At 43.7% G+C, this 16,649-nt stretch overlaps 1 protein-coding gene across 2 annotated transcripts in view; it reads left to right on the top strand.

Annotated features, from left to right (window-relative positions):
* LOC101163713 (rod cGMP-specific 3',5'-cyclic phosphodiesterase subunit alpha) overlaps window positions 1-15,671 on the top strand; it is a 31,746-nt gene extending 16,075 nt beyond the window's left edge. For both annotated transcript variants that reach the window (XM_023959399.1, XM_023959400.1), the window contains exons 7-24: window positions 2,042-2,116; window positions 2,194-2,258; window positions 2,937-3,003; window positions 4,769-4,816; window positions 5,472-5,621; window positions 6,110-6,253; window positions 6,701-6,766; window positions 6,893-7,039; window positions 7,689-7,796; window positions 8,413-8,522; window positions 9,347-9,434; window positions 10,468-10,568; window positions 11,400-11,507; window positions 11,588-11,651; window positions 13,055-13,129; window positions 14,802-14,885; window positions 14,973-15,141; window positions 15,222-15,671. In XM_023959399.1, the coding sequence (XP_023815167.1) occupies window positions 2,042-2,116; window positions 2,194-2,258; window positions 2,937-3,003; window positions 4,769-4,816; window positions 5,472-5,621; window positions 6,110-6,253; window positions 6,701-6,766; window positions 6,893-7,039; window positions 7,689-7,796; window positions 8,413-8,522; window positions 9,347-9,434; window positions 10,468-10,568; window positions 11,400-11,507; window positions 11,588-11,651; window positions 13,055-13,129; window positions 14,802-14,885; window positions 14,973-15,141; window positions 15,222-15,259 (1,707 nt within the window). In that variant the 3' untranslated portion in view covers window positions 15,260-15,671. The remainder of the gene's footprint in view (window positions 1-2,041; window positions 2,117-2,193; window positions 2,259-2,936; window positions 3,004-4,768; window positions 4,817-5,471; window positions 5,622-6,109; window positions 6,254-6,700; window positions 6,767-6,892; window positions 7,040-7,688; window positions 7,797-8,412; window positions 8,523-9,346; window positions 9,435-10,467; window positions 10,569-11,399; window positions 11,508-11,587; window positions 11,652-13,054; window positions 13,130-14,801; window positions 14,886-14,972; window positions 15,142-15,221) is intronic.
* The last annotated feature ends 978 nt before the right edge of the window (window positions 15,672-16,649 follow it).

Here is a 16,649-nt window from a genome sequence, read left to right as displayed (position 1 = left end):
CAACCATTTTATGTTTTGTTCGCCTGGGGATAACGAACTGATCGACGTCAGTTTCAGACTACTAGGAAAAAGTAAACTTTTGGATGTCCTTAGCAACCACGCCCACATTCCTTATATGTCCATATCCAATGTTTTTCAATATGTTCAGTTCCTGACATGGATGCATGCTATAACTTTCACAGTATTCCATTGCAAAACGTAAGAGTTTTAACAGTGCGCCACATTTGCTAGCCGGCCATGTGCAAGCCGTTGAAAATCTACAACTTCTAATTCCAACATTTTTTCCACAGTAGCTGTGGAAGACAGTTAAAAGACATTCAATAAAAATCCCAACGAGTTAACGTTTGTATCCAGTAGTAAAGGTGCTTTTTATGAAAAATTTAAGATGGCGGCCTTTTCCCGAACTCAGTGGTAAACAAAACTCCATGACTGTAGAGTTATACCAGCGACATGTGCGTGAAATGTCGTGAAAATCGCTCGAAAAAAAAGTTACTTTTCTTCATATTGTGTAAAAACGCGTTAATGGCAAAATCACAGATTTTAGCACAAAATGGCCGCCAAACCATAGGTCGTGTTGACATCCCTTAATTATTTCAAAACTTCCTCTGGATGTCGCTGACAAGAATATATTGGTTTGGTTAGTCAATTCTCAAAAAGAAATTCTGAATTTTTTCGTTTTTGCAGAGTCAGCACATTTTTTGTAACGGTTTTTGGCTTACCACGCCCACATTCCTGTATCGATCTTGTCATATGTTACATCGTTTTGTTCAGCGTGGGCCAGGGAATCGCATATTTCATTCGCCAAAGACACGCTGTTCAAAATCTACAACTTCTAATTCCAACATTTTGTCCACAGTACCTTGCTATGGATGCCTGAGAAGTTACGAGACGATCGCTAAAAATCCCCAGGATGAGTTTTCCTTTGTATCTGGTGCTAAAGGGGCTTTTATTTCAAAATGCAAGATGGCCTTTTCCAAAGGTCAAAGGTCAACGACACTTCTGTGGCGTTTCTAGACTGGAGCTGGCAGCAAGCGTTTGCTCATTTCGGTGACTTTTCGAGTACGCGGCGGGGGTTAAACTTTCGCTGAAAGGCGCCGAAATCTTTCCAACTGGGAAAACAATCTGCTCCTTGCAGTCAGTGACCGCTGCTGCGGGCCATAATTAGGAAATGTATACAGGTTCACCCAAATCTACAAAGGTCTGCTCCAGGCCATGCAGACCATAACTGACAACAAAAAACACTTATCTTACTTAGTCAAAAAAAGAAAACACCTTCATGTTTGCTCCTCTTCCTCTTCTTGGAGGTGTAGAGGACAGCGGCCAAACAAAGGTCTCCCTTGTCCTCTTGGACTTTAACGTCCAGGTGTGCAACTACAGGAGCATCTGGAGTGCCGTGTTTGGTAGTTTGTCCATAAACGACATCCTGCTGAAACTCCAGGGCGTCCATTGGTGGGCGTGGCACCAGGCCTCCTTAGGCAGGAGGTCACGATTGACTTTGTAGTCGTTTCCTTTGGTCTTTTGGTAAATGGAGGGGTAAAGCAGCCCACTGCTCCTTACCTGGGGGTGGATCTTCTGCCAGGGAGGTCTTCACTTTAAGAATATTGACAGCTGTGGAGCGATTCCGGGCGACCTTCAGTCCTTTTAGAGGATCTCCCAGAGGTTAGAACTACTGAAATGCTATAAAGCAAATGCAAAGCCAGAAATATCTAGATTAAAAAGCTTTGTTCTTGTTTGGGAGAGGCTGTTGCTGAAAAGACAAACATTTTAAAAACATTTTATCCTTGTTTGCTCCATTTCTTCATGTTTTTGTGTCACATGACGGAAAAGTCGTAGCCCGTCACCTCGTTAGCGAGGCTGATTCCTAACAGCTGCTGCTAAGGAGGTGTCGTCTGTCTGCACAGATGCTCCAGCGCTCGCTTTCATTCATGCAGGATGCTGAAAAAAACTCAACTTTAGGATCTGAATGAGGAAACTATTGAACTTCTCTTAAAGCAAAAGAGCTTTTTTTTTGGTGCACCACCTTGTTTTATTTCACCTGCAGGAGTTTTTTGACATGTGGCCCATTCTGATGGGAGAAGCTGCACCGTACGATGGGCCAAAGACGCCCGACGGCAGGGTGAGAAAGACTCTTTCAACAACCACAGTCATCGTCATAGCAACAGCACTGTAAAACACGTGGTCTGTCTTCTGCAGGAAATCATTTTCTACAAAGGGATCGACTACATCCTCCACGGCAAAGAGGACATTAAAGTTATACCGTGAGTTACGGCAAATCTTCAGTTTGACACATACTTCAGAGCGAGTTTAGGAAAGTAGCACCTCCATCACTGCTCCAGGCGTTTCCAAACTGCTCTGTCTTTGCTCCTGATTCACAGCAATTTGAAATGAAGAAAAAATACTCAGAAAAGCGATTTCACTTTTAGCTTCATCTCTGTCCTCCATCTGGAGAAATATGTCACAAAAAAAAGCTTTAAATGTGAAAACCTGGAAGAGTCATATATGACCAGAAACATCAATTAAAAGATGAATTTAAATTAAACTTTATTTATAAATCACTTTTTCTGCTAAAGAGCACCTACATGATCAAATATATAATTGTATTTTCAGTTGACTTTACTTTTTTTCCTGTGATTCGTCTTCATTTTATGATAAAAATCAGGATGTTTTTAGTTGTTTTTTCATCATCAATAAGTGTGAAAATATCATTATATAGTGAAGACTGTACTACTATCGCTGTTCTCGTGGACATCAAGGCAATGACAGAATAATTTGGTCAAATGAATCTGAGCACCAAAAAAAGAAAAGAAAGGGTCCATTGGATGTTTTAATTGCCCCCTCGGGGCTAATGGGGTGATTTAAAAGTATTGCTTCAGATGCTTTGCAGCCAGTTTCTTTATTTGCATTAATCAAGTTAAGTCCTTTTCTCTCCAACTCAGGAATCCTCCAGCGGATCACTGGGCTCTGGTCAGCGGTTTGCCCACGTATGTGGCAGAGACCGGACTGGTCAGTACCTGCTTCCTCACTCCAGCGAGCGTCAGCTTCTGCAGCTTCTGCAGCTTCTGCAGCTTCTGCAGCTTCTCCAGCTTCTGCAGCTTCTGCAGCTTCTGCAGCTTCTGCAGCTTCTGCAGCTTCTGCAGCTTCTGCAGCTTCTGCAGCTTCTGCAGAAGCTGCAGAAGCTGCAGAAGCTGCAGAAGCTGCAGTCACGGTCAAGTCATTGTGCCCCACTTGAAAGGGGGAAGCATTCAAAGCAGGAATTCACACACCATCCAGACACGCTTCTCTGTTTTGTCTTGAATTATTTGCCAAACTTTTTGAGAGGTTGAGACAGTCACTTCGCCATGGCGAGGTGCCTGATAATGTTTGGTGAAAAACCTGAAAGAGACACAGAATTTCATCAGTTTACAACAATAAATACGTTACATCAATCAATAGCTAAGTTCATGGCTCCATAATTAACTCAACTTGAACAATTGATTTATTAAAAGTTAACTTCAAAACTTTGAGAATTCATTGACAATGCAGCAATAATTAGATATGTTTTATAAACAGCCATGTTCGATATTCAAGGAGAGACTAAACAAACATTTGAGCTGACGCAGAAGTGGATTACCATAACTATGCCCCTCATCACTGTTGGATTTTACCGGCTGCCTCTGTGGTTTGATGCTTTTGAAAAGAATTGAAACGGATCATAAGTTTCCCGATCTCCTGGAAAGCTCCGTTTAACCTGGGGCTCCGGTGTGCACAGCTGGAACTTTGATTGACACCGCGCCCACTGCCGACTTACACTCCCTTTTCTCCTCTTTTAGGTTTTATGTGCTCACTTAAATTCCTTTTCACATCAGTTTCACCTAGTCTGACCTAACAGTCACATTTTTTCATTCATCTACTTAGTTTCAGCTGTGAAGTGTTGAGAGTTCTGCTCATGAAATGAGTACGGATGATCTATTCTGATCCTTCTTCCCACCATGAATAGTTTTTGAATCTATGCTACGTCACACGTTCTTTCATCTCATTGCACAACCTGCAAAGAGATCGAGTTGGTTCTCTGTTGGTTGGCTGGTTCCTGAAGGAAAACTATTAAAATGTTGCTGCACAAATCCTAAACTTCTTGTGCTTTTAGTTGCTTCTGTGATTCTCCTGCAAATTCTTCATTATCAAGTTAAAAATCAATTTTTAAAGGACAAACTAGTCATTAACCTTTGCGTTAGTGTTTAAACACCTCTTCACCGCGAGCAGCTGGAGGTCAGACGACCTTCAGGCTTCATGACATGGGTGTTGGCTAAAACACCGAGGAGTTTGCCGCCACGTTGCTGTGATCTATAACTGTAGTTTCAGAATCTGCTGCTATTAATCAAAGCGACCCTTCCTCAAAGCATGGAGTCTGCGGTCGCTCGTCTGTGCGTCCTCTCTGCCTCATCTAGCAGAGAGGACTCATGCTCTCCTCCTAGCCCGGCTTTCATAGATCCAAAGCTGAGACAGAAGGAGAAACGAGCGACACGGATGGGTTTTAAAAGGACACACAAGTAAATGACAAGATTCACAGAGACAATGTAAAGCTCTGTCAGCTTCTGAAATCTAAATAATCAAAAGGCTGAAGATTTGACTGCTAAAAAGCTACCAAACCGCCCCCTTCTGCCAAATCCCACAGGCTTCCCAATCCCCAGTGGTGATAAATGTTTTCATTTCATGCAGCACGTGATCTGCTTGTGGATTTTCTGGTCAAATGTTCTACAAAACTTTCTTTTTTTTTCCTCGTTCTTTGCAGATTTGCAACATCATGAATGCAGCTGAAGATGAGTTTTTCAGCTTCCAGGTAAAATCTACATAATTAAAAACTTATCATCCGTCCATCCGTGTTCTGAACCAGATGAATCCATTTCGGGGTTGCTGGAGCCCATCCCGGATATTGTTGGGGGGGGGGGGGGTCACTCTGGATAGGTCATCAGTCCGTCAAAGGGGCGAAAAACTTCAGTTTCTACAGTTTTCCAAATCAGATTCAGGCTTAATCAATTAGGGATTGTAGGCGTATTCTCCCTAAAAATATCCGTCTGTAAAAAAAAATATCCTTAACTACAAGCACAAAGAAAACACAGCTGGAGGTTTGACATGTTCTGAGGACAAAGGAGGGAAATGACCGCCATCTCACAGCAGAACGAGACTCAGGAAAGGGAGAACAGGAACACAGAGCAGAGCGAGGAGCGAGGAGGATCAAACCCCCCAGCAGTGACTTCCTGCAGCAGACACACCAAGTCCTGTTTCTTTTTAAAGTATTTAAATGAGTCTTAGTCTGTGGGGTTTAAATACTGCAGTTCAGCATGACTCGACAACAACAGTAGCTACAGTCTGGATCTGCTGTCTTTGCACATCTCTAAAAGCACAATCAGGTCAGGTGGACGTACTCTGATCTTGCTGAAAGTAAACGTGGATCAGACCTTCTGGGACTAATGAAGGAGGATCTGTGTGTGCAGACGGAGCCTCTGGACGAGTCTGGCTGGACCATCAAGAACGTCCTCTCCATGCCAATCGTCAACAAGAAAGAGGAGATCGTGGGCGTGGCCACTTTCTATAACCGGAAAGACGGAAAACCCTTTGATGAAATGGACGAGACCCTGATGGAGGTGTGTGTGTGTGTGTGTGTGTGTGTGTGTGTGTGTGTGTCAGGTTTAAAAATACTCCCAGCATCTGCATTATTCATCAGCAGACCTGCAGGCTCTTCTGAGGCTCCTGTCTGGAAATCACAACACCACTGATGGGTTATTTGGAGACATTTAACGGCATGAAATGAAAACTGCAGCAGAATTAAGACCCATTTCATTGAAATTTTCATGAAAATGGTGTTTTTTAACATGTTCTTGTGACAATTTTCTAATGATGGGGGATGTGTTTAAAGAAAATATTTGTATTTCTTTATTCAAATTGTTGTGAATCAGACATTTATGATAAAAAAGCCCTTTGGAAAAGGTCATATTTGTGGCATATGCTTATATTTATATACAACACTTGATATATAATATATAGTATAATATGCTGTAATACCAACATGTATGTAAAATACTTCAAACAGGGATATCAGTCTGTTAAACTTTAAAGTCTCATTGGTTTCCAGTCTCTGACCCAGTTCCTGGGCTGGTCTGTGCTGAACACCGACACCTACGACAGGATGAACAAGCTGGAGAACAGGAAGGACATCTTTCAGGACATGGTGATGTACCACGTCAAGTGCCGCAAGGATGAGATCCAGAACATTCTGGTGAGCAAAAAAAGAAGCCTGGAGGTCATAGGACCGAGCTAAGAAGAGATATTAACGCCTAAGGATGACAGAGATGACCGTTTCAGACTCTGTCCTGGATTTTCTCACAGAAGCTTCCAGACTGCTGGTTTTACAGAAGTTTCTTTTACATCAGCATAGCCTCTGAGACGACTCATTTGCAGCAGCATCAGTGGTGATGCAGCAGAAAGGGCCGATTGACCTGAGCTGACTTGAGGTTCAGAAAAAGTTCTCCTGGATGAGACAAATGAAACCAGGCAGTGGGCGTCAGCTCTGAGCTGGGAGAAGCTGTCAGAGGTTGCATAAGATGATTTGTGGGTCGACAGGGAGGAGCCTGACATGGATCCACCTGTTTGAAGGATGGCGAGTTGACGGGTTCATGCTTCAGGCTCCAACCAAAGTGAGCATCGATGATGTGTGTTTCTGCAGAACACCAGAGAAAGGTGGGGGAAGGAGCCAGACGAGTGCGAGGAGGAGGACCTGCAGGAGATTCTGGTAAACAAAATCATGAAACCACCTCAGCTGATAAACACTGCATTTGTGGATCCCTCCTTCATATTGCATTGGAAAATACATATTTATGTGATTCTGTGAATGCAAACTGTTGTTTTTGTGTCCCAGTCTGAAGTCCTTCCAAGTGCAAAGAAATCGGAGATCTACGAGTTTCACTTCTGCGACTTTGAGCACAGTGAGCTGGACCTGGTGAAGTGCGGCATCAAGATGTACTACGAGCTGAAAGTGGTGGACAAGTTTCACATTCCCAGAGAGGCGAGTGTTGAAACAGCTCAAGTGTTTCGCCACGACGTCACATCGTGTGGCGTCTTTCTGACGCACAGAGTAAAATTAGGATTCAAATTACACTTCTGAGATTTTCTTGTGAGTCAGGAGCAGACGATGAAACGCAGTTTGGAAAAAGATTGTATTTGTGACATCATAAATCCTCTGGGCGGGGCCACGAGCTCCCTGCTCCGCCCCATCCTGATGCATCCACCTGCAGACAAATAGATCCATGAACATCTTTGTTTTCCTCGTCTGAGCTGGAATCTGGAGCAGAACTTTATGGCTAGATAGCTCTGATGTTCATCAACATTTTTATTGCACGGGTCATGTTAGCTTGGGGTTGTGAGAGGCTGTAAGCTAGCAGGAGAAAGTGTAATCAGAAGTGAATTTCCCATGAACCCCTGCTGGCCTGCAAAAAACAATGTTCTAGAAAACAACAGATTTTTTCAATTTGGCCCAAAAATGGCATCATCTTAGTTAAAAAATCGATTGAAATGATTTGAAAATAGATGAAAAGATGATCAGAGTGGGACTTTAAGTAAGAATCAGTGGCAGTTCTTACACAAACAGGTTAAGGAATCATTTCCTTCAGTTGTTGGATGTGTTTCATTTCTGCTCTGATGAATGTCTCCTGCAGGTGTTGGTGAGGTTCATGTACTCGCTCAGCAAAGGCTACAGGAAGATCACCTACCACAACTGGAGACACGGCTTCAACGTTGGACAGACCATGTTCACGCTGCTCATGGTGCAACTCCTGCCCTGCATCCGCGGGTCTGACAGCGGTTCAGAACCGACGGCACCTCTGGGGTTCTGGAGCGCTGCTAGATTTATGCTCTCTTGTAGAAGAGGATCACTGCTGGGACTGAACTGCAGAGGATTATAATGAATTCAACTGAGTTTAATGAGACTTTTATTTCAGTAGAGATTCTTTTTTATGAATCAATCAATAAAAATGAAGAGAATTTAATTGGAAATGATGCATGATCTGCTGGAGAAAGAGCAGTTTTGGTTTGGAAGAGATTAGAAAGTAAAAATACAGAACCCAGCAGCCCTTTAGAGCAAAAAAACTCAAATACTCCTTCATTTTTTCTTTGATTCGAGGTGATGAACTTCTCCTCTTTCTCCTGGCTGTGTTCAATCACCAGCCCCTCCACCATACAGTAACTGTGATCCTTTATGGGGGGGTATTTATGGGTGTTCAGGAGCGACTTCATAGACTAAATGGGAGCGTTAATGTAGCGTGTCTGCAATACGAGTCGGTGTGACCGAAGAGATTCGTTTAAACGACTCACACGTTTTATTTAGCAGCCTTTTTGTGAGACCAGCATCTGAAAGCCCCGCCCCCCCGTTTGTGATCTAAGACAGGAGATCTGAAGCGGTACTACACCGACCTGGAGGCCATGGCCATGGTGACCGCTGGCTTCTGCCATGACATCGACCACAGAGGAACCAACAACCTCTACCAGATGAAGTGAGTGGGTGAGATTTCTTTCAACTGAGCAGTAAAATCTGGCACCTAAACTCCCACTGATAGAATAAATCAACAGTTTGGGCCAATTGTGCTTAATATTGACAAATGTTACGCAAAAATCCTGAAACATCGTTTGCAACTTGTTCCTATAATGGATTGTTTTTAACGATTAGCATCAGATTTCCAAAAGAAAATGTCCAGCTGACAACCCCCACCCCCCACCCCCCAGGGAAAGATATGGGACTGTATGATCACCCCCCCCCCCCAAAAAAAAACTTCAGCATTTTAAATTCTAGAAAGCAGAATCTGAAATGTTTTAGTGAAGCACCAATTTAAAAAAAAAAGATTTTTAGGCTCCAAAATGTTTCTAAAAGTCACATTTTACATTTCATAAGAATTTAAAAGAAAGCAAAATTTTCAGTCAAAACCTCTTAAAAGTATTCATTCAATCCCAGAAAACGAACTTAATCGTGTAGGAAAATGTTCATTCATTCATTTATCTTCTAAACCCGTTTTGTCCCTTTCGGGGTCACGGGGCTGCTGGAGCCTATCCCGGCCACTCATTGGCAAAGGCAGGGCAGATTCTGGACAGGTCGCCAGTCTGTCGCAGGGAAAATGTTTATCTGCATATTTAAAAGGACTGAAGTGTTGAGATGGTCACGCGTGAGCCTGTTGCTTTTGAGCAGCATCTATCTAAAGCACATCAGACGGACAGTATCGTACAGACCCATCTCCGGCTGCTGAGCTCCGCCTCCTGATTGATTAGTCGCCGATAGCGAACCTCCTCCTGTCAGGCCTGAGAGTGTGTGTGTTTGCGTCTCCAGGTCCGGTAATCCTCTGGCGAAGCTTCACGGCTCCTCCATTCTGGAAAGACACCATCTGGAGTTCGGGAAAACGTTGCTGAGAGATGAGGTACGTTTCTAGGGACCTGCAAAGATCTCACAGAGTCATCAAGCTGGTTTCATCTGAGACAACAAACGTAATTAAGATCATTTCTTGTTACCCCAAACCTAAAGCAAGTGTTTTCTTTTCCTTCCTGTTTTTGAGTTTCCTTTATTTGATTCCTGTCATTTTAGAAACAAACCAAAGAAAACGGAAAACGGTCAGAGGAGGGGTTACTATTCAGTTCTGTGTTTAGTTCACAGACCAGTTTTTCTGAATGAATTTTTAATATTAAACTACTTCAATTTGTGTATCTTTAGCTACATTCATCAAACGTTAAAGAAATAAATGCATCGAATACTTTTACCTTCAAACTGCATTACTGCTATATAGATAAACTTTTAATGTTTTAACACCGGAGCTGTCGCCGGCAACCGCAAAATAATGTGTTCCTCAAACTATCGGAGCTCTTCCACCGTTTTCTCGATTGACGGGACTCCAGTGGATTCTGATGCGTAAAAAAGCTGCTTTGCAAAGCCGTCAGAATCAACGGATTCATGCAGATCACCGTAAACACCTCACTACTGTTAAATTCTGCATACCAGTGCAAACCAGCTTTTCTCATCTGCAGAATCTGCTGGAATTACGTTAATTGCGTAAACAGTTGAAGAGTTATGATAGTCAAAAAAATGTAAATGCTAGAGCTAAAGCTCCGGTGTTAAAGGATTAATTTAGGTTTCACTGTATTTTGTAGATTTACATCAGGTCTCAAAGGACAGATTCAGATGTTTTCCTGTAGAAGAGAAATGTGTCATCTGCATATTGTTTGATGACTTATAGGATACGCAGGAAAAACGGTTGACTCAAACTCTCCATGGGGTTTTTATCTAAAAGTTCTGATGACTTTACCTCAACCAAAAACAGTGCAATTATCTATTCTACTCGCTAGGTTCATGTTGGTTCAGTTTTAGTGAACTCGTCAACTAGAACCCCTACAATTGAAAAATCTCAAACTGTGTCTCACCTGTTTGAAACATTTGTGTGGTTTTCATCTGCGACTCAGGCGCTGAACATATACCAGAACCTGAACCGCCGTCAACACGATACAGTCATCCACCTCATGGACATCGCCATCATCGCTACGGATCTGGCTCTCTACTTCAAGTCAGTACAGCTTTGTTACTCTGTGAAGACTGCTAGCACAATCAAGACTCAGATCTTGATCTCTGTTTCTCTACTCGTTCATGATTACATCGGTTTTACCTTAAAAAAAATCAGTTTGATGATATAAAAACAATTTCCATTTATTTCTGTAGTACCTAATCACCTTGAGTTTATGTAGTTCCTAAATTCTGTTTAAAGTATACAGTATTTTAAAAAAAGCATATTTATTCACCCGGCATTAGTTGGAAAAAGCCTTGTTTTTCAGCAGACTCCTGGTCAAATATTTCTTCACCCTTCAACACCTGAGCTGTCGCCGGTGACACCGAAATAACACTCTTTGACCAACTGTAACTCTTCAACCGTTTACCAGTTCAATGTGAATCAATTGATTTCGACACGGAGATGAGCGGCTTTTCATACAGACTTTGCAGCATTTTAGGTTAGTCAAGTGTTGGATATCGGCGCAAAGCGGTTTTTCTCCGCTACAGAATCCGCTGGAATTATGTTACTTGCGTCAACGGTTGAAGCTTTTGGGTAGTCAAAAGGATGTTAACATTGCAGCTTAAACTCAGATGTTAAAGGACAAAATGAAGGTTTATACAGGTTTGTTTGTGAAACTTTGCTACATGATGTGACTCAAAACATCCACAAGCTCATTTCTGTTTGTGAAAAGCAAACTGCTGCCTGGTATGTGGACCCTGACATACCTATATTCCCCTGGAGATGCTCCAAGTGATTATTAAAAAAACAAGCTGCATTGAGGTGCTTAATCATTCTGGAACATCTCCACATTCCATAAAGATGCGTTTCAGGATGTTTGTGTCCGTTCAGGAAAAGGACCATGTTCCAGAAGATCGTGGACCAGTCCAAGACCTACGAGAACTGGAACGACTGGACAAAATACATGATGCTGGAGACGACCCGCAAAGAGATTGTCATGTAAGTGAAAACCACGGACTGTTTTTGCTGGTTCTGAAGGGGAAACATACACCGATAAAGAGTCCCTTGGTGTGTTCCAGGGCCATGATGATGACGGCCTGTGACCTCTCTGCCATCGCCAAACCATGGGAGATCCAGAGCAAGGTAGATATGTTCTTAGGAGTTGATCTAATCCTTGTAGATAATCACTAAAGCTCCATTGTAGACAAACATTCATGCATTCTCAGCAACAAGAAACTCTGGCTCCACAGGAAGGAAACCACAGATAAACCAGACAAAGCTGAACATTTGGTAGCATTTTTCTCAGAAGGTCTCACAAACAGGCTGCTGTTATTCATTCAGCAACGCCTGGCAGGCTCTGGGTTTCACTTTAGTGAAGCAAGCGGCGTGCACATTTCCATCAGGCGTTACATGTAATGCCATATCAACATGAGCAGCAAACACATCTGTTTTCTTGATGGGCTTGATGTTTTCCTTTTTACACTTACTTGTTTGTCGTCTCTGGACAAATAGGCTTATTTTTGGAAGCAGCAGCTTTATGTTCTTCTTCCATAAACGGGAACAACTCAAACAGGAATTACAAACCACAGACGAGGGAGGAGCTTTGGTTGGTTCACTTCAGACATGATATGTTAGGTATTACAAGGCCACCTGAAGACCACAAATCACTTGTTCGAGGACAGTGAAGTCCGAATTCTAGCCAGAGAGAAAGGATGGTTTAAGCGAGGAGTGAAAGAAGCAATCTTTGTCAAAAAGGATAAACCTTCTCGTAATAAGAATGGTGGTCTCACTTTGGTTTCTGTTAGTCTAAAAACACGCAAACAGAGTCCTAAATTCACAACTTTCTGGCAAAAACTGCGTCAGCCCAGTGAGATACCAGCTTAACCCTGCTGGTGCAGAGGTAAAGCGGTCGTCCTCTGATTGGAAAATCACTTTCTGCCTTGCCTGTTCATGTGCCGGAGTGTCCTGGGGCAAGCCCACATCGCTCCTGATGGTTACCTTGGCACCGGTGTTAGGCAGCCGAGTCCTTTTAAGGTAGTAAAGCGCTATACAAGTATCCACCATTTCTCACTTCTGGACAAGAGCCGGACTACTGCTACATATGTCCGTCCGTCCGTCCATCCATCCATCTTGAGAACCCAGTTGAATCCCTTTCAGAGCCACTGGGTTGTTGGATTCACCCCAGCTACTACTGGGTGAAGGCGGGGTTCATCCCAAACAGGTCCCCAGTCTGCTGCAGGTCCTAGAGACCCTTTAGAGACACCAGTTAACCCATGAAGCATGCTGTTGGACTGTGGGAGGAAGCCCGATTGCCCAGAGAAAACAAAAATCCCAGCCGGGATTCAAACCAGGGCTTTCTCACTGTGAGGCCAGAAGGCCTTAAATGCTATTTTTAGAACATACTTCCATGATGAATGTGTGATTTAGTCAAATGATTGACCCGGTCTGCATCTCATACCCATCTATATGTTATTATTGTATGAAAATTGTTTTAAAGATCACCTCAAAAGTCTGCCTTTCGTCTTGAATCTTGGTTCCTCCTCTAGGTGGCGCTCTCCGTGGCTGCAGAGTTCTGGGAACAGGGAGATCTGGAGAGGACGGTCTTGGAGCAGCAGCCTATTGTAAGACCTCGGTGATGCTCAGACAGTTTTTCACCTGAAAGTTTGTCACTGATCATTTTCATGAACTTAAAGGAACATAAAAAGAAAAAGAAGACGCATCTGCACTGAAAGAAACTCAAATTTAATGCTCGGACTGAAGCCAGAAGACAAAAAGATGCAAGGAGATGCAAGAGTAGCAATCAAAGCACACGAGGTTAACCCTTTAACACCAGAGCTTTAATTCCAGTGGATTCTGAAGTGGAGAAAAGCTTTTTTCACCACATCAGCATCAGTTGGAATTTGTTTTTTTTGCATGAACGGTTGAAGAGTTCCGGTGCGTGGTATATTTGTGTTGTTGGCAACATCTCTGGTGTTTAAAGGTTAAAAATACAAAAAGGAATTGGAACAACATATTTATCAAAAAGATTCTTTCCTAAACACGTTCAGGTCAGCAGAGAAGACTGTGACGGCCCCCCGCTGTCATTTAACCCCACAAACGAACGGGTTTCAGGTTTGCATGACGGCTGGAAGAACTTTCCATCACTGATGCGTTTCTCTGGGGTTTACAACAGAAGAATCGGTTTCTGCTGTTCAGGTTCAGACGAGGTTTCTGCAGTTCTACATCAAAACGTTGGTTCAAATCCCTGATGGAGATGCTGGACAGATGAGAGGCGAGGAGGGGAGGCAGAAGCTCTTGTTGAGGAAATGGAAGGATGGGTTAAAATCCCCGTGGCGGCAGTGTTGAGCAGCGCAGAGGCCATTATGTGGAGCAGCGAATCGGAAACATCGGTCACTGTGGCCTTGACCCGGCCCACTGAACCCTCCTCGTTTCGCTCCGCCTCATTCCCTTCGTGTCCTTGAGACTCTCGAAGTGCGAAAAGCTCCATCCGCTCCTTCACCTCTGAGTTTAATAGCATCTGTCAGCAGGGAGGACTTCTCCTTTCCATCAGCATCTTCCCACTTCTACAAAGGAATGGAGGTAGAAATTTTACCCACAATTCCTGCTAAAATCAGCTTTTCACAAGAGTTCAGTCTGAGGAGAGTCTACTGTTCCATTCCTTTTGTAAATAACTACGGTTGATTTCCTGCAGTCGGATTTTTGGGAAAAAAACGATCTAAACTTGAATTTCTAAGACTTCTGACTTGACAGAGATAATTTGATAGTCCTAAAACACATAAAAAATGTCTGGAACAACAAGAACTGAACAAGCAAAGATAGTAGAACTTCAAGACTTTAGGCAGAAACAACAGCAACTAAAAACTAAAGCTCCACACTGAAGATAAAACCTTCTGGTCTGAGCATCAAGAAGCAGAAAACTGAACAAGATTTCATGAAAAGATGATTCAAATGAAACAAAAAGTCAAATCCACAGTTTGTTAACCCTTGTGCTATCCTATGGGGTCCAGATGACCCCCCCCCCCCTTCCATTGACGTGTTCTCCCTACCATGACAAAGGTGGATAAAGGTGGAAAGATTTCATGTAATCCATGGACACCAGTGAAGATCACAAATCTTTGAAGAAAAAAGGTTCAGAGCTCTGTCTAGTGGGTCTAGATGACCCAGCTCCCAACGTTAAAGTGCCTAGGATAGCACAAGGGTTACACTGTAACAAACGGAACTAGAGAGCAGTCAATAGCAGCTGTTGTCCTCATGTCAGTCAGATTAATGTACCCTGACTTCTTCTCCCTCCAGCCAATGATGGACAGGAACAAATCAGACGAGCTGCCCAAGCTGCAGTGTGGTTTCATCGACTTCGTCTGCGCTTTCGTGTACAAGGTCAGTCAGTGATGTCCTGCAGACGTACAGAAATCTGTGAGCTCCATAGTGCCGGCCATGAACTCTGCTGAACCAATCCCTCCTCAGGAGTTCAGCCGCTTCCACGTGGAGATCACCCCCATGCTGGACCGCCTGCTGAACAACAGGAAGGAGTGGAACGCCCTGAAGGAGCAGTACGAGGCCAAAATGGCCGCCCTGGAAGAGGTCAAGAAGGCCAAGGAGGAGGAGGCCCAGAAAGCGGCAGCTGCCAGACAAGGTGAGCAGAACCGCAGCCGGTCTGACGAGAACCGGACCGGACCACAAAGGTGAACTTCTCCTTCCATCTTCTTCCTGCAGCCAGCGCCGCGCAGTCAAAGACCTGCGGCATCAGCTGAAGCGGCGGCAGATGCAGCTCCGCCCGCTGCTGCTCCTCTAATCGCTGCGTTCTTCTGCGCTGCTTCTCCGTCCTCCTCATCCTCTCAGCAGGTTCTTAGCTGAGCTCTCAGAGAAAACCTTAGCCTTAGATCTGTGGCAGAAGGTTGGAGCTACGTTATTAGTTTGTTCTTCTTTAGACTTGGGGAGGGGCGGGGCATGTTTACCTGCTGCCACATAGAAGGTTTTCTCATAGACGCTGATCTGCAGCAGAAGCTGCAGTTTTCTGTTCCTGTGCAGTAAAAATCCCTCCCGTGAGTAAAGCGAGCCGCTTCAAAGTCCAACAACTTTGACTAGTGTGTAGTGTTCTGAGGGAAATGTGCTTGTTCAATGTTTAAGGAATGATCCAGAAATAAAAAGGAAAACAAGCAGGAATGTTGTCTTTTCATGGCCACAAGGGGGCGGTACTGCAGATCACCTCAATGTCAGAATCAGATTATCGACCGCCGGACACGAGGAGGAACGTTAGCGCTCAGACTCATGAACAGGAATGTTGTAATTCCTCAACTGACCACCGGGGGCTGTTTTCATATGACCTTTCTACCACAACAAAATCTAATGTGCAAACTGGAGGGACGTTTGTTGCTTTATTTTATCATCATGACATCAGTGTGTGAGGATTTAATTAGAGCTAAATTATTTATGCACAGTGGTCCCTCACTAGATTGCGGTCTCACTCTTTGGTGGATTTTTGTGTTCTGTTTCCTGATTGGCCGTAGACTTTGCCAGTCAGTTTCCTCTGTGTCGTGTCTCCTGAATGTGTTCAGTTTGCCAAATAGACATAAATCTTCAATGCCTTGCCCATATGCATGTGCCGAAGTGTCCTTGGGCAAGACACTGAACCCCACATTGCTTCTGGTGGTTATAGGTGCATAAAGTGTGCAGTGAGGAGTTTTTCTGCCTTAAAAGATCCCGGGCAGCGCTGTACATCTATGATTGACAGGTGGGTGGACCTATTGGTATATCTAAAGCTGTTTTTTTAGTCCCGCCCAGTTGACCATATTACTGAGGTGGGCGGAGCAAACTGCATTCAGTCTCAATTCAAACGTCATTTTATAATAATCTGGGTCAGATTATCTTTGGAATTAACAATCTTTTTCTATGGGGATTTGACACATGTTCTTGATCACGCCAAACACGCCATCAAGAGCGCGCGTTCAGCTGACTGTGTTCACACTGGACTGTCACTACCCGATACCAGCGCACGTCCGCCAGGTTCGGTTGGAAGAGTGTTGGTGTGAAATGTCAAAACATTTGAATCTGGAGGACTTTGTTCCAGCCTTTTTCTTTCACAGCTCGATTCTGAGAAGCCAAACAGGTGGAGTCGTAGAATTCCAGGTATTGATTTCTCCT

This window comes from Oryzias latipes, chromosome 10 (assembly GCF_002234675.1).
Source record: "Oryzias latipes chromosome 10, ASM223467v1".
NCBI classification, from domain to species: domain Eukaryota; kingdom Metazoa; phylum Chordata; class Actinopteri; order Beloniformes; family Adrianichthyidae; genus Oryzias; species Oryzias latipes.
Note: the sequence above shows the minus strand (reverse complement) of the source record. Positions and strands in the feature narration are given on the sequence as shown.